The sequence below is a fragment of the Mustelus asterias genome, chromosome 2 (genome assembly GCF_964213995.1).
Source record: "Mustelus asterias chromosome 2, sMusAst1.hap1.1, whole genome shotgun sequence".
In the NCBI taxonomy this organism is placed as follows: Eukaryota; Metazoa; Chordata; class Chondrichthyes; order Carcharhiniformes; family Triakidae; genus Mustelus; species Mustelus asterias.
Window position 1 is genome coordinate 105202332 of NC_135802.1, and position 22470 is coordinate 105224801.

The 22470-nt window shown below is 40.8% G+C and overlaps 1 protein-coding gene across 1 annotated transcript in view; it reads right to left on the minus strand.

The window, feature by feature from the left end:
• Nucleotides 1–22470, minus strand: part of chn2 (chimerin 2) — a 336658-nt gene that overhangs the window by 168909 nt on the left and 145279 nt on the right. The window contains exons 2-3 of the mRNA XM_078239728.1: nt 13054–13092; nt 1990–2045 (exon numbers count right to left, since the gene is read on the minus strand). Coding sequence (XP_078095854.1) covers nt 1990–2045; nt 13054–13092 — 95 coding nt within the window. The remainder of the gene's footprint in view (nt 1–1989; nt 2046–13053; nt 13093–22470) is intronic.

Sequence of the window (22470 nt, forward strand, 5' to 3'; positions counted from 1 at the left end):
ATCGAGTCTGCACCGACCACAATCCCACCCAGGCCCTACCCCCACATATTTACCCACTAATCTACGCATCCCAGGATTCTAAGGGGCAATTTTTAACCTGGCCAATCAACCTAACTTGCACATCTTTGGATGTGGGAGGAAACCGGAGCACCCGGAGGAAACCCACGCAGACACGAGGAGAATGTGCAAACTCCACACAGACAGTGACCCGAGCCGGGAATCGAACCCGGGACCCTGGAGCTGTGAAGCAGCAGTGCTAACCACTGTGCTACCGTGCCGCCCCGGTACAGCTTTAATGTAGAAAATATCCCAAAAGACTTTACAGTAGGAACTGGAGGAAGGGAGAGAGAAAAAGAAAAAATATTGATCGAAAGAAAATAGATCAAGTGACTGTGTAGGAGTTAGGATAGGTGACCGAAAGCTTGGTTAATTCAGGCTTTTAAAAATGATTAAAATTAGATTTTTAGAAGAGGTGAAACAATCAGTGGGATGGCAGGGCTGGGGGAGAGCAAGGGGGGTGTGTGGGGGGGGGGGGGGGCATTAAATGCAGAATTCCAAAAAGTAATGCCACTGGTGACTGGAGGCTCTTCCATTAATGATGAGATGAAGGGGAAATGCTTGAGTTGTGCACCAAAGACATTGAAGTTAAAATAAAGTAGAAGAGAATGCAGAGATAAGACGTCTTGAGACTGTGGAGGGATTTATAAACGAGAAGGAGGATATGATGGGCAAATAGGGCAGAAGTGCAGGCCTCGGAATTCTGAACATACTGGAGTTTCCACTGGAATTGCCAAAACGAATTTCCAACCTCAGCACTTTTCTGCAAGCAAATGAGCTTTTGGCCAACTATTGGCAGGGTAAAGTCAACCCTATACAAAACAATGCATTCAGCAAAATCCAGCAAAAATGCTTATACAAGAAAGACTGAATCTTAGAATATTTTTTTCAAAAAGAAAGTTATCCTTTGAAAGCAACAACTCATTTTCATAGAATATTTATTTTAAAATGCAATAACCATAAGTTAATTTTATAGAGTATGAATCAAGGGGCAGAGCCAGTGAGAAAAACACAAAACCAGAAGTGGGGTCAATTTATAAAATTTCAGTGGTTCTCATAAGGCTCTTTGGAAAAAAATACCAGTATGCTGCATAAACCTAGGGATCTTAATTTCTCAATCTCTGCCACCGCCAGCCTTGTAATTTTGAAGCTATGCAGTCAAACTTCATTAAACTGAATGTCTTGATGTCAAAGGTATACGTATGAACAGGACCCTGTTAAAAGTCATAAAGCAGAAGAGGATTCTGTATGAAAATCTTTTAATATTTTAATCTGCCCTTTTGCAATTTTGCACAATTCATATTAAGCCATTCAGAATGTTAATGACATACTCCTGCACACAGCAGCAACATAATCATACTACTGAAGGGAAGCTGATGCAAATCAGTACAATTATCACAGCATTAGAACTGATGCAGAGGTAATAAAGCAATAGCCTAAAGAATAGAAAATATAAAAGTGATTTAAATTTTTAGCACAGCATTGAGTCTACAAATATTTAATGAAATGCTGACTCATTTCGTTTAGGATGAAAATTATGCCAAAAAAGCAAATGTTACATTACAAGTATCTGTCTTTACCAACATCAAACTAACCACATGACATTCAGGCTAATGAGTGTAGAATTGCTCTTGGGGAAATTAATTATGAAAATCTTTCACATTATTATATACCTCATGGATGAACAGCAAAACGCTTAAATCACTGACACTTATTGGCTTGCAATACCGAATTCACTGCGGCGTTGATCCTGATGATTCCTATGGGTGGGAACTTGGCAATTTGACAAAATAACTTGCCATTTCAACATGCTGGTGGTCACACAATATGCAGGGGCTTTCTTCTCCATCAGTAGTAATAATCAAAACATTCTGCACTAAACAAAGGTCAAAAATGTGTTGTCACTTTACTGCAGTCTAATTTCCAACTGACCTCTCGAGGGCAAATAATTCTCTTCGGACGTGGGGCTTCCTGCTGTAACTGATACACTGTCCAAAAACAGAATAAGATAATGTTAGCATGTTAAATACACCGATGAAGCAGAGTGTCCAACACATCACTGGAGTTAAATACCTGGATCCCACATTGCTGATCTATGTGTTTTAATTCTGCAATTAAGAGATATTGTGTAAAATATTCATTTTGAACCATCCTTGACTATAAGCCACCTAATGAGATATTAGATCAGACCACCAAAAGCTTGGTCAGTAAGGTAGGTTTTGAGGATTATCTTAAAGGAGGAAAGCGAGATAGAGAGATGGACTGTGTAGGGAAGGAATTTCAGAGCTTGGAGCCTAGGCAACTGAAGGCACGGTCACCAATGGTGAAACAATTATAATTGGGGATGCATAAGGGGCCAGAATTAGACAAAAACACCAAATAATTGAGGATTGTGGAGTTAGAGGAGATTACAAAGATAGGGAATTTAAAAAAAAACATTGTCATGACAATGAGTAAAAAGGCAGGAGAATGGGCATGAGGAAAATATCGGCCATGATTGAATGGTGGAGCAGACTCGATGGGCCGAGTGGCCTAATTCTGTTCCTATCTGAGCTAGTGTTATGGAGTGAAAACTTCTTTATTACTTCAGGTTTTTCTGTTTGAGTACATAGAGAGAACATTTGTATATCAATATCCACTTGTCCTTCCATCCAACAAATAATAATGCCTGCATGCTTTATTTAAGTTCAAGCTGAAGAGGCAAAAAAATGACATTTGTGTATGAAAAGACTGGAATCTTCAAAATCCAAAAGAAATAGTGAAAACATTAAAAATGCACAACGGGCCAATAGCATCTGAAAGAAAAAGCTAGATTAGTGCTTTCAGCTTGATGGTCAAAATAATCATCAAGAAAGCATATTCAAATGGAAATATTTTCAGATAACCTAGTAGCGCACTGTTAACTTATGGCAAAATGAATTCCTGTAATTAACTGATCATGGCGATCCACAACCACCAATAACATATATGCTAAGCAAAGCCTAGCTATTTTTCACAAACAGTCGGAGGAAGCAAGCGTATACCTAAATAAATAAATATGGACAGACAACTCATCTTCCATATAGCCGAGTAGCTGGTTTCAATTGCAGCATTCTTTGCCACACAATAGGAATACAAGAGGGTAATAGAAATTTAAAAATAACAGATAACAGTGCGGGAAGATTTTTCTTGCTCCCAATAGCAGTGAAATTGTATACATATATATATATATATAAAGAATAATTTAATTAAGATAATGAAGATAAAATCAGCTAAACTTGGCAAATGTATCATATTTTAACTGGGAGATATTTTAAAATGAATCACGATGTACAAAGTGGGAAAAGAGATAACACTGTGCACCATTCAGATTCTATTATTGTTTCTGTTTATTTTCATGGAGTGAACAGTGGTTTTGTCAACTACAAAGGCCTATCAAGCTCCAGTCAGGTCTTATCATTGAATAGAGATGGGTAGACAGTGAAGGCAGCCATAAAAACAACACGTTTTTCATTGAATAGATGACCCCATACGGAATCACAACTAAAAGAAATTAGAATTAGTTAACTGGTTTTCATTGATATTTGTTTACTTTGACTGAAGTTGTTCACAAGTCACTAAAATGAGATGAAAATAAAGAGATAAAATATTTCCAATTTTGTCAAATCTTTGATGCCTGCCAGTCCTACTGTATCAACAATAAATTGTATAACCCACTGATTCTCCTGTCCCAACCTCAGGGAAATATTTTACATGAGCTTAAAACTCTAGTTCAGATTAGGATCTCATTGATATGTACATCTCAACATAGATATGATGCAGCTTGTCAACAAGTGTAAAACAACATGCGGTGTAAGACAACATGCAGTTACAGGAAGCATTTTGGATCTGATTTAGTGGGCAATTGCAGGGTCGTTTGGTGGCATCTGGTAAACCCGGAAGCAAATTCAGAGCATTTGTCAGTGGCTTTTAAACACAGCCATTGCATTTGCACTAGACTTTCAGATTTCCCAGTCAATTAGGTTGAGTAGGTGTAAAGATGATCCTCATGAGAGGATTTCAACTCTGATATTTAAAAGGGGGCTGCAAAGGTGACCACTGATGGATTCTGGAAGCAGTAGAACAAAAGAAGCATTTGGTAGAACCAAATCCCAATGTTCCAGGTCTGCGCCTCACTTTAGTGATGCTCTAGGCTGCATAGGTCCACAGGGAGAAACTGTTCCCTCCTGACAGGAGGAAGAAGCCTGTCAGTGAAAACAAAACAGTGTGGCTAGAGATTGTTTTGGAGATGAGCAGCAGGAATGAAGTGCTATGCTCCTGAATTTAATGCTGAAAGCGGTTTACTAACCTAGGCTTGGCAGAAAAGGGGAGTACAGTGGCATATTCAACTACCTCCTGACAGTTGCATCACAACAACCAGTTCATTCTGCTTTCTCAAGCCTACTCCAGTACATTACAATGGTATTAATGTCAAACTGATGAGTTTCTGTTTGATATTTTAGCCACATAAAAATTATTTGTTCATACTTCATTTCCCTTTTGCCCATTTTTGGCTGCCTGTCCAGTGTCCTTCCTACTTGTGATGAATGCTAAGACAAGATTTAATGCCAAACAATGCCAGTCTTTGAAAGGAATGCATGGCTGTTGCAAGGCTGTATTGTTTTCTGTGAAGAGTGGGTTGAGGGGGGTGATGGAATGGATGTCACATGATGCACTCACTGAATCTAACCAAGCAATAAGGAGGGCACCCATGCAGCAACGTGCGCCACTGCTGCTGCCCAGGTTGCATCCCATTCCTCCTCCTCCTCTGAAGTGATTCTGTGCTCTACACCTTATTCCTTCTGAATATCCAAATTTTGCTGTTGCACAATGTTGTGAAGAGTGCACAACACCACGACCATTTGGGAGACCTTGGCTACTAGGTACTGAAGGGCCCTGCAGATCCTTTGAGGCGCCTGGTTTAGTGACACATTTGGTTATTGTATGGCTTTAAATGTATTGCTCCTGGGTATCATTGACTGAATTCCTCATTGGTGTAATCTGCCACAATGTGGATAAACCTTGTCTCCAAGCAACCAGTCGATAAGTCTACTTCAAGGTGCAAAGTGATCATGGATGGTGGGTTGCCACAGGATGAAAGTCTCATGGCAATTGACTGGGAATCTTGTGCACACACCTGCATAAACATCTTTGTGTGTTTGCACACCAACTGCACACTGATGGAGTGGAATCTCTTGTTGCAGATAGTAATCCTGAGTGATTTGACAATGTTTTAGTTGCCACATGCATGCAGTGGAACATGCAATCAAAGCAACACAACCAAACATCTGCTTATTCTGACTGGCATCATGAGTGACAAAGTGTGCATAATTGTTTAGCCTGACAAACATGGCATCAGTCACCTATCCTACAGGCCATCAACTGCTCGATCCTGCAAATGTCTCCATCAGTCTTAAGGGAGCCAAGAACAAAGCAGTTGAGGGCATTGGAAAAGTGTGGCCATCCAGTCCGCTTGACAACATGACTTCTTCCAGCAGGCTGCAAATGTTTGCCACCAGCTGGCACGAGACCCTGAACTTCCTCGGCTACTGCTATTCTGACATAACCAGGAAGGTCAAACTCTGCCTGTACCCACTTTGGTTGCAGCTATCACTTCTGCTCTCTGTCTTGTGGAGTGACAGGTCTGTAAGGACCAGACTACTGCTGCTTCTGCTATTGTTGGTGTGCCTACTGCTCATAGTCTTCTCTTCCTCCTGCTCATCATTTTGGACCTCACCTAAGGTCCAAACTGAAACAGCATCTGTCGTAGGGAAAATGTTAGAAGCTATTATTAAATAAATTATAGCAGGGCACTTGGATAAGCTCAAGATATCAGGTAGAGTCAAAATGCTTTTGTGAAAAGGTAATCATGTTTACCCAACTTGTTGGAGTTCTTTGAGGAAGTAACCTGTGCTGTGGATAAAGGGAAACTGGTGGATGTACTGCAATTAGATTTCCAGAAGGTATTTCAAAAGATGCCGCGTCAAAGGTTACAGTAAAAAATAAAAGCTCATAGTGTAGGGAGCAACATATTGGTATGGATAGAAGATTAGCTAGCTAACAGAAAGGAGAGAGCAGACACAAATGTGTCTTTTTCTGGTTGGCAAGATGTGTGCCACAGGGATCAGTGTTTGAACCTCAACCGTTTACAATTTGTGGAAATGACTTGGATGAAGGGATTGAAGGGGTCAATGCCAAATTTGCTGATGGCACAAAGATAAGTAGGAAATTAAATTGAGAAGAGAAAATAAGGAGATATAAAAAGATATAGATAGGTTAAGTGAGAAAGCAAAGATCAAGCAAATGGAGTACAATGTGGGAAAATGTGAAATTGCCCATTTTGGCAGGAAGAATAAAAAAAACACTATCAAACCATTGAGAGACTGCAGAGCTCTGAGATGCAGAGGGGTCTGGGTGTCTCAGTGCATGAGTCACAAAAGGTTAGCTTGCAGGTACAGCAAGTAATTAGAAAAGCTAATAGAATGCTATAATTTAGGAGGGGAACAAAATACAAGAGCGGGCGGTTATGCTTCAGTTTACAGGCACTAATCAGACCACATTTGGAGGACTCTGTTCATTGGCCGGGATTTTCCCCCCAAAATTCTAAGTCCCCAATTCGCATGAAAACAGGAGAAACCCCCACTGGTTTTTTTTAAGCTGGATTTTCAGATTGAATTGTCCACATTCTGAGCACTGCAGAGTGCCCTAGCGGGATTCACTCTGAAAATCAGGGGGTGGGGCCTATTCCCGCTGGACAGGCTGGCAGCATAGTGCTTTGCAAGCCGCTGCACATGCGCTGAGATCGGCACAAGCACAGTGGCTCCACAATGTCGGCCTCCCGATTGCTGGCCAGCCCCAGGATCCCTCATTGCTGGCCTACCAACCCTCCAACCAGCCGATCGCTGGCCTCCCCTACCTCTGCGGGCAAGCCCTGATGTTGTCCTCCCATCCCCTTCTCTCCAACCTCTCCCGTCCCCTCTCTTTCCCAAACTCCCCGCTACCCCCCAAACTCCACTCTTCCTCCCCCCCCTACCCCAGCCCCCCCCCCCCCCACACCCGCCCACTTGTGGCCAGCCCTGATCGACATCCTCCCTCCCTCTGCCACCAATCCTTGTGCAGATTGCCAGCAGGACCCCCCACCCCCACGATCGTCCCGCCAACAGGCTTACCCTCGACCTCCTGGGTGGGCCTCCTTGGCCCTCTTTCCTCCAGCGGGGTCAGCTGTCTGTTCCCCGTTAGTGGGGAGCTGGGAGACATTATCGGCTCGGGCGCTCAGTGGGAAGCCTGCGAAATGGCCTCCGCTGATGTCTCCTGCCCCACTGTGCTGCTAGAGCAGAGCAGTGGGCTGGGAGAATCGCCCCTTTTACCTTATTTAAAGAAGGATGTAAATTCAGTGGAAGTACTTCAGAGAAGGTTTATCAGACTAATACCTGGAATGGGTGGATTGTTGTATTAGGAAAGAGTGGACAGGCTAGACTTGCATTCTCTGGAGTTAAAACATATAAGATCTTGAGTGTTCTTGACAGGGTAGATGTTTCTTCTTCTTGCAGCATCTAATACTAAGGGTTACTGTTTAAAAATAAGCGATCGGCCATTTAAAATGGAGATTAGAGCTGAGTCTTTGGAACTCTCTTCCTGAAAAGGTGGTGGAAGCAGAATGTTTGAATATTTTTAAGGCAGAGGTGGATAGATCCTTAGTAAGCAACAGGGTGATAGGTTATTAGGGGTGAGCGGAATGCAGATTTGAGCTTACTGTCAGATCAGTCATGATCTTATTAAGTGGCAGGGCAGGCTCAAGGGGCTGAATGGCCTATGTCTCCTCCTTATTCGAAGTATGTTCTTATTTAATCATGACGATGTGATAGTTTGCAGCAGCAAAGTGCAATTCAGATGTACAAACCTCCAAAGTAGGGAAGTAACTTCTCAGGATAAGCACTATGAACAAAAGCCCTTCACACAATTAGGTAAAGAAGTAACTGTAAGGTTTCAATATTTATTAGAATATTTGCCGAGCATTTTTTTAAGCCCTCAAATTACCACTATGCCCTCACATTGCTTTCACTGGTGAATTTCTAAAAGCCCAGAAAACCCATGCATCCACAATTAAATCCCAAAACTCATGTTAAGATCATTCTTAATGGGCGTATAGGATATTGAAATTGGCACCCCACCTCTCCCAGGAGGTTTGCTCACAGCCAAATGCACCCCAGTTAAATGCAGAAGTCTTTGAAAGGAACGCTTGGTTGTTTGCAGGGCTGTCAATTTTTCCATTTTAATTGTGGTCAATTCTGAGGTATGCTGCATCATTATAATATTTAAATGATCAACCTGCCTCCTGTGAGCGGTTTGGCTGCCCACCCTCCCCTCATCACACCTTTCGCAAAACCAGAAGTGCGTCGTTTGAAGTCAGGTTTCAGATTGTTAATAGATCACCTGTTTTTGGAAGTAAGAATTCCCCTATGTCCATAGAAAAATGTGTGGATGTAAAATAGTTAATCAACTACTGTTGTGTCTCCGAGCAAATGGCCCATCAATTGGATCATCAAAACAGCTGTTAAGGAATAGCTTCGTTTTTGCAGATGAACAGCAACGGACTCCCAACTCAAAGAACCAATTTAAGCCAAATTACTAGTTTCGACAGATGCTCAGGTTTTCCAGTGAGAGGAAGCAGGTTGCTTATTTCTCAGTTAAATACCGGATCAAATATAATACGACCGAGGGGAGAATGAAAAATTGTCCAGACAAGTAGTCTTCACAGCAGGCCCAAATACATGCTGCAAATCCACCAGTAGCAATATTCCACAGGCAGGCAAAGTGGATAGAATAGAATGTATTTTACATCAATTCAAAACATGAGTACTTATTCAGCCCCATCAAGGAATAGATGAAAAGGTTGTAATTAAATTGTGTTGATTATGTGGAATAAAATTAATTAAAATTAAGCACAATTGGTATTGCTTTTTTTGTGAAAAACGTTTGCAACATTCTAATAATTGAAGAAATTTCCTGATAGAATAATTCAATTAAGCATTTCAGGTACCAGCAGTACCAATCATTATGTTTCTCCATACACTGGAAATATCTTAAACTGTAACAGGATCAGTTTTTGTTGAAACTTGAATCATTTTTTCCTTTTAAAGTTTGTCACTTATTAAAGTGCTTAACCACGAAATATTATTCACTTTAGGCACCCATCACCAGCAATGAGCATTGCCAGCTCGTGTACAGAATAAGAAATGAAAACAGAACAAGACATATATTCCCCTGAGCTCCTTCCTCCTCCATCTCTCAACCTGTGTTCCAGGCCACAGGCTCGAGTGACTAGGCATATATATAGCCACAAATGAGAAGTCCATGCGTGGCTCTGGTGGGAATGGATTGGGGGGGGGGATTGGTGAGGATGTGTCAGCTTCTGGGCTCAGCCCCATAACAATGCACATGTGAAAAAGGACAGCTGATGTGCCTTGCAAGAAATCATTCCAAATTCAGGACGTGCACATTTTGGGAAGGAGGTCAAGGCCTTAGAATGGTTATCTGGTATTTGCCAGACTAGCCAATTCAAATGTTCTCACAGTTAAGCTCCCATCTTCAATAAGTCGGAACTCGTCTAAAACCTTGTTGCCCATAGCCTAACTCAGCAAAGCCCATTCACCCATCATCCCCCTGCTCACTGACCTGCTCCAGCAACATCTGAATTTTAAAATTCTCCTTCTCATTTTTAAATCCTTCCACACCTCGCCTTCCTTTTTGAACTCAGGAGTGTGAACACGGTGAGTGCTCCCAAACTGGGAGTGATCGCCCTTCTGGTTCTTTGAAAACAATAGTGTTAGCATCATGAACTTTGGAGCCTGCCTGACAATGACTGGGTCAAACCACACATTGCAGAGTCTCTGAATTACCCAACAGCAGAAAGGATCAAATTATACATCCCAATTAAACTGTTGGCTGTGAGCTCCAAGGAGACAAATCAGAATATGAGCAACACAGTTGCCTTGCAAATAAACACTGCTGCTCTTCTTCAAAATAGTGTCATGGAATCTTTTACATTTCCCTGAGAGCAGTTGAGGTGTCAGTTCAAATTTTCATCTGAAAGTCTGTGCAACACTACTGTACCCGAATGTCAGCCTCGATTTTTGTGCTTCATGCTCTGCAGTTGGACTTGAAAACTCAAGTTTGGGCTCAGGAACAAGAATGTTACCAAATAGGCCCTGGCTAACACTGTCACAAAAATATAAAATAGATTGAATTTAACTGGAATTTGCATTGTGTTCAATCCAGCATTGGGAACAGTTGGCCTCACCTTACTAGTATTTTCCAGTATGCCTTCCGAAAGATGGAGATAATGCTTGAGGAAGAAAGTGCAACAGTGCAGTATCCGGCGCATTTCGTTGTCACAATCCCTGGGTCACTAAAAAGCTTAACTAAAAAGAGTGAGTTGTCAAAGGAAACAGCTAAGCTTCAGATATGGGAGCTCTGAATAATCTGAACCCAGGTATCCAGTATGGAAGCAAAGGCTGTGATTCTCCCATTGCGACCCGCAACTTTTCTGTCGGGTCGCGGTGGGAGACGCGCATCTCCGGCCTTGAACAGGAATTTACGCATGCGCATCTCCCACAGCCGGAGAACAGTCGCCGGCCAGACCACACTGGAAATCGGTGGGAAGGCAGGTAAGTCATTTAAATCTTTTCTGCATGTATTTTAAATATGTTTATTAGTTAATTATCAGGACCTGAATCTCCCACCCCACCAGGAGTACTTCATTCCGGCGGGGTTCAGACTAGCTCCCCACGTTCAGGGAACTAGCAGGAGACACTGCCGAATGAAGGGGGGGGCAATCGGGGCCTCCAAGGGGGTTGGGCGGCAGAGGGGTGGTGCTCCCTGGGCATGGGCATTCTGGCAGTGCCAGCCTATGCCCCCAGGCACTACCCAAGGAGAAAAGTGCCCATGCCCAGGGGGCACCTTGGCACTGCCCATTGGGCATGGGGTGGGGCCTGGACATCGGGATGCTCCAGGACAGAGGGGTGTCAGGGCTGGCCCAGGAATTGCTGTGGGGGCTGCGATCGGGCCTGGGGGAGGGCTGGAGGGGCAGCATTGCGGTGATCCCAGGCTGGCCGGCGATCAAGTTGGCCAGCAAATGGGAGGTTGACAGTTTGGGGCTACTGCGCATGCGCAGAGCTCCAGAACTGTCAAACTCCAGCGTGAATAGACCCAGCCCCCCTGGGCTTTTAATGAGATTCCCAACTGGGGCCTCTGCAGTGCTCAGAGTGCAGAGATTCAGGTGAGAAGCTGAATTGACAGAACAGTCGGGATTTAGAACAGTTCTTCCACCAATTCAGCACTTTTGGGAGAATCGCAATGAAAATTTCCAATAATAAAAAAATTAGGAATAGTTTTGAACTAACCATCCATCTCCCTAAGGGACTGATTTGACTGTTCTCAAAATTCTTTTACATGGAACCAGAAATGATTCCTTTCATCAGTTTGGTAAATAACAACTGCAAATGTTTATTTATGTCTAACTATAATACAAAGGCTTGCAGCCTCATGGGTGCCAGTCAGCTCCCAAGAGGGTTCAGTAGCAGAAACCCGAGCACACCAAGATGATCTTCCCTCCCTGCTCCTTGATTAGTTCCCCAGGTCATGGAACCCTTACTTTGCAGATGGATCCTGAAAGGGACAATCGCCACAGAACCCTTACAGTCAGCAGACATAGAATACTTTCATCCCTTATAGGTTGGAAATAAAGCAGGGGCAAGAGATGAACGGAATGTATCTAATCCATCAGGTTCCTCGGGCCATGAGTCTACCATTTTACAAGTGATTAATAGCCACTGAATTGTGAACCTGAATTATAAAAATAATTTGCATTTACATAGCAAGTTTCGCATACCAAATGTCCCAAAGCAATTTACTTAGAGAATACTATACAGGAAATGGAGAGAGATTACAGATAGAAATTAGGTAGCTATGATGGAGCACAAGAGGTGGCAGAGGGCTCTGTTGCAAATAATGGGGTGTGTCAGAACTGTGAATGGTGTTCATTAGATCACGACAGCTGAAGAGAACTACAGAGACAAGGTGAAACAATTCAGAAGGATTGGAGATTGAAGATTTTGAAATGGGGGTGGGGGTTGCAGATTTTAGCAGGAAACCAAAATGTTAACCTTACCAAGTCAGTGCAGAGCCTCAAAGGGCAGTGGCAGCCACCTTGTGAGGTGGCTTCCAATGATATTCAAGTGAAAAATTGTTTTTGGTGGCAAAGGGTAATGGTCACAGCATTGGCTGCCAAATACTACCATTTTTTCCTCGCTGTGGATGGGATTGGTTCTTTCACTGGTTTTCACATTGCTCCCCTGTACAAATAGAAGTCGTCCCATTGTCCAGAAATTGAAGTCTTGATTATGATTTTTTGAAGAACTGTGCATGTGCTGTTGAATTAGGACAGAATGTCATTTAGACAAGTTAACAGCAGCTGTTGAAATATGCTGATCCACCCCTCTTGCCAGCAGACATTGTCATGAGGTTGAATAGACCACAAATCGTTGCAGTGATGTGAGAGGATAGAGATGAGAAAGGATTAATTAAATAAAATTAAAGGCAGTTGCTACTTTTAATTGTTTCAATGCTATTGCCAAAACTCTGAAGTTGCCCTGTAATATAAATGAAATGAATTCAGAGCAGCAGTAGCAGCCACCTTCTATTATGCAGTTGTGCAGTATAAATGGAGCATTTCATTCCTAAAACACCATTTTAGACAAATTAATGCTCTCTTTTATTGTCAAGTACATCTGTTAATTTGTCCTTACGGACTTAATTAAAAATAAAATTAAAGCTTACATGCTAATTTGACATTAAAATGGAGGGGGAAATAATTATATTGCTGATGCTATGTTAACATCAAATGCGTAACTATAGCTTACTTTTGTATAAAAACATATAGATTATCATGTATTTCACACAGTCAGGTTTTAAACTTACAATAGGATTTCCATATTGGTGGTTGATACTCTTCAGCATCTAGAAAATAAAATAGAAATATACCCATTAAAAAAATTAGACAGTTTTTTCTTCAAAATTCTATGATTCTTTCATTATGTATAAACTGTGCATTTTTTATATAAATGTGAGATTTACATAAATTTATGTACAATCAACACAGAGTTAAAAAGACCCTCAGTAAAATCATCAAAATATATGAACATATTCAGGTATTCCAAGTAGATTAGTATTTTCTTCTAAATATTATCTATATCACAGTACAATTTCGCAGTCAGAATTGCAGGTAATGCAATCATATTTGTAAATAATACACATCTAAGTAAGTTATACCATGATTGGAAATAGTAAATATCTTAGCAACATACTTTGCTTGCATACTTTGAATTAGCAATTCTTTTGAAAACTGAGTTTAAGCATTAAGTAGACCGTATCTACTTGACAAGCTTGTTCTATTTCAAAGTTAAATCATTAATTCCTTCATTTTCCACACAAACACAATCATAAGTTGACACTTGGCAAAGTTTTAAGTTTGGTCCAAGTAGTATCCATTTTCTGGCTAAAACTAACTAACTATAATTCAGGTTTGTGCAGTCCTTTGGGGGAACAAGTAGTATCACCTTGTAGTTGAACCTAAAGCATACTGTATTAGTACAGTTTCTGTCCAAAATGCGGTTCATTTGGATCATGTATGTGTAAAACTGCACATCCTCACATCCTCTCCAGCAACTGCGGATATGGGAGTATTTTGTTTAGCTTTTGAGAAGAAAAGTGAAGTATGTATTTTATCAAATTCTAAATCACTTCTTTCACTGGCTCAGAATGTGGCTCTACCTCCATATTGCCTTCAAGCTGTTTATCTATTTCTCTTGTTCATAATGTATATATTTTCACAGTAATATAAATGCAGCACAAATCCATTTGAGAATTTGTCATGGAAACTATTCAGACAACTCTAAAACTATTAAAAAACCTGACGTTTATTTGTGCCCTTCCAGTCATCAGTTTTGTCTTCACTTCTTTTCCATTTTCTGGTATCCAATCTTAAACTTTTCAGCAATTGATTTTTTTCCATTTTTCTCCTCTGATTCATCTATATTTTCTAACTTCTACCCCTTAAAGAGTGTAAAATCACTGTCTCCTCCACTTTATTAATCTGCTCTATCCTTCCAGTCAGGAGAAAGGTGCTTTAAAAAAAAATAGTGCTGCAAAAATGGCTTCAAAGGTTGATTTTTCAGCCAATCAAAAACATAGGGTGGGATTTTCCGGCCACACTCACCGTGAAACCGGAAAATCCCATCCGAGGTCAACGGGCCTTCCCATGGTCCACCTTTCACCTGCCACGATTCCCATGGTGGGCAGAACGGGAAAATTCACCCCATAGGTGCAGCATAGGAACATAGAAAATAGTAGGCTATTCAGCCCTTTCGGTCTGCTCCGCTATTTAACATGATCATGGCTGATCCACTAACTTAATACCGTACTCCTGTGCTCACCCCATACCCCTTGACACCTTCAGAGTCTAGTAATGTATTTCTTTCTTAAATATATTTAGTGATTTGGCCTCTACAGCCTTCTATGGTGGAGAATTCCATGGGTTCACCAACCTGAGTGAAGACGTTTCCCCTCATCACAGTCCTAAATGGCCTACCCTATATCCTGAATCTGTGACCACATGTTCTAGACACCCCAGCCAGAGGAAACAACTTCCCTGAATCGAGTCAGTCCAGCCCTGTCATAATACTATATGTTTCAATTAGATCCTCTCTCACTATTCTAAATTCAGGTAAATACAGTCGCAGTCAATCCAATTTCTCCTCATACGATAATCATGTCATCTCAGGAACCAGTCTGGTGAACATTCACTGCACTAACTCTATGGCAAGAATATTCTTTCTTAGTTAAGGAGCACTGCACACAATACTCTGTTGTCTCACCAAGGCCCTGTACAGCTGCGGTTAAACTGTATTCTCCTGTACTCAAGTCTTCTTGCAATGAAGACTAACATATCAGTTGCCTGCCTAACTGTTTGCTGTATCTGCATGCCTGCTTTCAGTGACTGGTGTATAAGGACACCATGGTCCATTTGTACATCAACATTTGCGTCTCTATCACCATTTAAATAATACTCTTCCATTCGAAGTGCATAACTTCATATCTAACCACATTATACTGCATGTGCCCACACTAAAATTGTTAAAAATCACCTTGAAACCTCTTAATATCCTCCTCATCACTCACATTCCCACCAAGTTTTGTGTCATCAGCAAGCTTGGAAATATTACTTTTGGGTTCCCTGATCCAAATCATTGATATATATTGTAAATAGCTGGGGCCCAAGCAGTGAGCCCTACGTTACCACACTAGTTATTGCCTGCCACTTCGAAAAAGACACATTTATTCCGACTCACTGTTTCCTGTCTGCTAACCAATTCTCAATTCATGCCAATATATTACCCCCAATCCCATGCACTTTACTTTTGCACACTAACCTTCTACGTGGGACTTAATCAAAAACTTTCTGAAATACCAGGCATACCACATCCACTGTTTACCCTTACCTATTCTGCTAATTATGTCCTCAAAAAAACTTTAGATTTGTCAAAAATGATTTCCCTTTTATAAATCCACACTGACTTTGTCCAATCCAATTGATATTTTCTAAGTGTCATGTTATCACACCCTTTACAACAGACACTAGCATTTTCTCTACTGCTGACATTAGGCTAACCAGTCTGAAATTCTCTGTTTTCTCCCTCCCTCCTTTTTAAATGGCGAGGTTACCTTTGCCACCCTCCAATCTGCCAGGACTGTTCCAGAATCTTGGAAGCTGACATCAACTACATCCACTATTTTCACGGCAGCCTCCTTTAGTACCCCAGGATGTAGATTATCAGGCCCTGAGGATTTATTGGCTTTCAGTCCCATCCATTTCTCAAGCACTATTTTTCTAGTAATACTAATTGCCTTCAATTCCTCCTTCTCATGAGACCCTTGATTCTTTAGCTTTTGTGAAATTATTTATGCCTTCTTCCCGGAAGGCAGAACTAAAGTGTTTGATTTCTCTACCATTTTGTTTTCTCCAATATAAATTCTACTGTTTCAGACTGTAAGGGACCTACATTTGTCTTCACTAATCATTTTCTTTTTATAATCTTTAAGAAGTTTTTGCAGTCCGCTTATATGTTACTTTCAAGTTTACTCTCCTTTTTTTCCTCTCAATCTCTTTGTCCATACTGAACTCTTCTCAATATTCAAGCTTGCTACTTTTTCTCTCAACTTTATATGACTCCTCCTTGGATCTAATGCTATCCTTAATTTATTTTGTAGGCCATGGTTGGGCCACTTCCCTCGTTGTGTTTTTGCACCAAAAAGGAATGTATAACTGTTGCAATGCATAAATTTGTCCCTTAAATATTAGCCATTGCCTATCCACCGTCATCCCTTTTATTGAAGTTCCCCAATCTATCTTAGCCAACTTACCTCATACCTTTGTAGTTTCCTTTGTTTAGATTTAGGACCCTAGTTTCAGATCGGATTTTTTCACTTTCATGCAAATGAAGAATTCTATCATGTTATGGTCACTGTTCCCTAAAGGACCCTGTGCAATGAGATTATTAATTAACCCCCTCTCATTGCATAATACCAAATCTATGATTGTATGTTCCTTAGTTGGTTCCTCAATAAACTGATCTAAAAATACATCTTGTACACAATCGAGGAATTCATCTGCCATGGTATTGTTGGTAATTATTGTCCAATCTGTACATAGATTAAAGTCACCCATGATTATTGTAGCACATTTTTTTATAGAATCCTTATAGTATAGAAGGAGGCCATTCAGCCCATCGAGCCTGCACAGACAACAATCCCACCCAAGCCCTATCCCCGTAACCCCACACTTTCATCCTGCTAATCCCTCTGACACTAAGGGTCAATTTAGCATGACCAATCAACTTAACCTACACATCTTTGGAGTGTAGGAGGAAACCAGAGCACCCGGAGGAAACCCACGCAGACACGGGGAGAACGTGCAAACTCCACACAGACAGTCGTCCAAGACCTGAATTGAACCCAGCTCTCTGGCAGTGTGAGGCAACAGTGCTAACTACTGTGTCACACCCACTGTGCCACCGTGCTGCCTAACACCATGCCACCGTTAACTAATATCACTTTTGTTACATGCATTTCAGTCTAATCTAAAATATTTGTCTTTTTAACATTTTTACACTTTTTTTGTACTAAGGCTCCTATTTGTTGCTAGCCCTTATTTCCTCTGCCTTCCACTTCTGCTCTCTACTTTTCTGTCTCAGGTTCCCACCCCCCTGCGGACTGACTTGTTAGCAGTTCAATGACATGTAAACGGACTAATTGGTCGTGAAGGTTTCCAACAATTGAACACATGTCCTCTAGTCAAGGGGGGCCTGGATGATTTAACACATTCAGAATGTTAATAGACTTGGGTAGAAGTCTATCGGATCCATCTTAAAAGGTCTGTTCGGTTTTATCATATGAATAGCTGAATAATAATATTTTCAAGTTGTGAGAGGACAGGAAATGTGCAATACATAGGCACACACATACTTGATGTTTCCAACTCGAGTTTGATTAATTTCAGGTTTGAACGAATGCAGATCACTATTGGTAAACCTTTGACAAATGAAGTGAAAAGGAAGTTGAATAAGGAAAATAGCTCTCTGGGAAATTTGTACAAATATCAGTCCTAACCCTGAATTAGAATTCTTCAAAATGCTTGACCAAGGTAGAAACTTGACCATATCTCCTGACTCTGGCAAAGGATGTCAGCTACTCTTTCACTATAAGAATACAAGATTTGGAGCAGGAGTAGACCATTCGGTCTGTCGAGCCTGCTCAACCATCCAATACAATCATGAGTGATCTTGGGCCGCAACTCCACTTTCCCACCAATTTCCTATATCCCTTAATTCCCCGAGACGAAAACTCTTGTACTTCCAGCCTTAAACATAGATTATATATATCCAAGGATTCACAAACCTTGGAGTGGGGAAAGCATCAGTGCAGACTGTAAACATGGAGGCAAATACCATACTATGGAGATCATATTGAAATAAAAATATTCATCCATTTTAAATGATTTTTCAGAAAGACGATTGCAGGTGGATTAATTGCAAAATTTTTAGATGTTGCTACGCTTCAAAAATAATTGTAATCCGGTTATTTAGTCTATGAAACTCATTTAGTCAAACACTATTTAGCAGAACATACCACTTAAAAATTTGGCTACAAAATTTGTTTTGTGGAAGAATGGTAAAATTTTCATCAAATATGGAAACAATATCTACCCTTACATACAAACATCCAACAGTTAGTCACTTCTTAATGACTACAAACAGTATTAGTATAATTGTTACATCAGGACAGAATCTAATAGATGATCTATATTATATACCACTGGGGATTTGAACCACATTACAAGATAATCCAATGACCTGCTCAGACAAAATCACAGTAACAACGTTGTTGACGTAATTGTTTGTTTTCCAGAAATTGAAGTCTTTGCTGTAATCAGCGGCAATATTCCAGTTAGCTAAATAAATACAACTAATAAGACGAGCAACAGTATTGTGTCACTCAGGAGGGCCAAATAAATCATAAATTAGCATTACTAGTTGAATTACAAAATTGAAATTTAGGACAGAACAAATATTTCACTCTCTTGATTGCATCAGGCTGCCAAACATCAACAGAATTTAAAATATCGCGTTTGCTTGCTGGTCTATGTATAACTCCTGTACTCTCAAATTTGAGATACACAAAAACACAAGGTGCAAAAATCAACCTGATGTTAAAATTTCCTGAACTTCTGCAAAATAAAAGGTAACTGCCCATTTCCATGTGCTAACATAAATCCCATTGTGCTTTTTGTAATGACAATATTAAATGTTTGTAATGTTCTTTTGATTGTAATGAAGCAGTTCAGAGCACAACATGATCTATGTAAAAAAACAGAATTTTATTGCACTGTGATGGTCATTTTGAAATGTGTGTAATGTTCTTTATGAATAAAATATATTTTTGCAAAAACAAAAGCAGTTTACCTTTGTTTATTGATTTCCGAGACAAAGTAGTTTCTACTTGCTTTGCAATCAAACTATATTTGTATGCATTTGAAGTTACCTTTCAATACTAGGCCTCAGTGTGCATTCCCTGCAAGCCGAGGGATGCAAGCTTAATTAAACCCAGTGTAACATGGCGTGTTATTTCCCATAGATCGATATATAACAAAAGGTACACTTCAGTAAGATTCAAATTTTCATAAATCAACCTGAGTAGATCCCTGAACTATTTCCACATCACGTTTTACAAGATATTTGCAGGTGAGAATTGAAATTTGGCCCATCCAGGATAACCCAATGCTCTCCCAATTGATGAACATTTGCTGCTGAAATGATTATGGGTTTTCATCTTCACAATACTGCCCAGAAGTCAAATCAAAGTGTTGATCACTTGGCGAGAGGAACTATCACCTAGTCAATGAGGAGAGTTGCCATGGGTGGAGTGGTGAGGGATGAAGGCCAATGCAGCAGCATATTTGCCTGAGGGACCAGGAGCAAGCTCTTGGCCCAGATGTTGTACTCTAAAAGACACTTTACCTGCTGAATCCAGTTGCTGCCGCCTCCCTTTAGCATCCAGGTTTCCTGAGCTCTGTGAAATTCTTACATGAGGCATTAGATTTAAATTGCTATCAAAATGTCAGGGTCCAGCTGCAGTAATACATTATAATTACAGATCCGCCTCTCCAGATGCCCAAAACCCAGCGGGGCTAAAATGGAAGCAGGCATGCTCACTGTAACTGCAAGCTGGAGTCAAGCTTCACAAATATACCAACTTCAACCCCATCTTGCTCTCCAACCTCCCTTCCCACCATCAATCCACATCTCCATACCTTGGGGTGGTTACAATCATCTTCCTGCCCCCACCCACCCATAAAGTTTTGTGTAAAGTACAAAACAATTTAGTACACAAGATAGAACCAAAATTATCATGTCTGAAACTTAAGCTGATACCAAGATAATAGGCTCAAGTCAGGTACCAGTCCAGCACTAATTTGGTACCAGTAATAGTAATATTACTATAGATACATAGCAATATTACATAGAGACAGCAGTCTGCACTATGAACCACATAACTATCAATGAACCACTTAACATAACCGTCACACTATTCATTACCTTCAGCCTGAAGAAGTGCAAAAATGTTTGACTCCTGTGTAACACTAATCATACTGCAACAGTACTGGTACCAATGTTAAACGTGGTAATTCCATACATGAATTGGAAATTCACTTCCCATGATTTCATATTAAAATTTAATTCTGGAATGCAGTCCACACATCAGATACCAAACTGATGCATCTGTATAATTTACCAGTGTTTATACATCAGAGTTCAACAATATCACCATCATCACCAAGAAGCAGCATTTATATAATGCATTTAATGAAGCAGCACTTTCCTGGGATAGGTGGGAGAATGAAGAATAGATAATACGACCAAAGAAATCAATGCTGCGATATGCAGTCAAATTTTTGAACAGCTGTGCGGACTAGAGGTCCTGCAATTTTCCAGACCAACCAGCATGTTGTTTTTGTGGCATATTCCTATCTCTGGATCATTTCCAAAGTGGATAATTTGAGGCTGGGATAAAGAGGGTGATGAATACTTGCCTGAAAATATCAGCTAGCCAATTAAAGCCCTTAAAGGCCAAACAAGGGCACATTGCAGACACTGCCTGTATGTAACCAATCCATAGTCGGACTCCCAGCTGTGGTTCAATACTGGTGATCAATGGGGGTGGCGTCCCAGTGGCAGACAGTTTAAGTCTTACCTTTATTCAAAGTGCTTCAGAGGGCACCTCCATCTTTGAAATGTTCTCTCTCTCCTATCAACATTGGCAATCCTCATCTCCTATTTTGGCCTCCAGCCTTAGAAGCCCACTTGCTGTCTTTAAATGGACAACTAGCAGGTACCCTAACCACTAATTGGCCAGCCGGTCAAAAATCACACTGGGCCTCAGACACTGGCACGATGCACAGGGTTAGGATCCAAAAAGTGTGGCCAACAACAGGGTCCCAACCCCTGAACAAAAGTCCAGTCTGTTAGAGAAATTTCAAGTAAAAAGAGATTTAAGACACTGATAAAACTACTAGCACTGGTGAAATGGCTCCAGATCAGACTTACAGACTAACAGGGGTAGTGTCTGCACAATGACACGTATAATCACAGTAAGATATATAAACAAGTAAGGATTTGAACAAGTATTTCTGATTTAAACATGTATTCTGGATTTTAAAATGGATTTTTAAAGTAATCTGTACACTTTAGCCAAAGGCAGGCTGCTTCAGAGCATGATGGGATGAAGACTGAGTGAGATGAACCACACTCTTTGGTACAATGAAACCACAGAATGTGTATATTTTTATCAGTATAAGTTACGGACAGTATGGGTTCCCAAAACTATGGTATGAATAGAGCTGTTCAATTTGTATTGATAAGACAGTGCTTCTCAGACACGGGAATATCAACTGTCTGACTCGACCTTTGACGTAATTGAGAGTTGGTGAGAACAGTACTTTTGAACTCTATAGCTAAGCGTCAGTAGTTGCTAAGCGACAGGGGGAAGAAGCATCCAGATTCTACGGACCAATGAAATCCCATGATGTCAGAGGAAGGAATGTAATTGGCTAAGGTGTATGACAACTGTTAGCAATGATTGGTTTGTACTAATGATGACTGGTTCATAATTAACGGGAAGGCAGGAAAAACAAACTTGTTTAATTGTCCTATCTGATGTATTGTAAATTCAGAGTGGTATTGGAATGCTCAGGGCCTTCTCTTCAGAGAGGTGTTGGACTGCCCAATGCTATCTCTCCCAGCGATCATTGGTCAAATAAAGATATGTCTTTAACCAGGATACTGACTTCGCAAGTCTTTGTATCAGCTGAAGTTTTGGCAAAACTCAGTCTCTGAAAAGACCCTGCAACACAGCCCATGGTGGATCTCTGAGAGATGATCAAGTTTGATTGTAAAATTAGGTTTTGGAATGCTTTTTAAAGAGAGGGGTGATGGGCAACAGACAGTAAAGGCAAAGCAACTATGTTACCACAGATGAGAGATTATGGCAAGTAGAGGACTAGTCCATGAGATGGCAGATTTAGAGGACAAAAGGATAAAGTTCATTTATTAGTCACAAGTAAGGCTTACATTAACACTGCAATGAAGTTACTGTGAAATTCCCCTAGTCACCACACTCCGACACCTGTTCAGGTCAAAGCACCTAACCAGTATGGGAGAGGTGGGAGAGAAGCAAAGGTAAGTTGCAGAGATGGGGTGAGGCACGGCTCAGGAAGGATTGGAA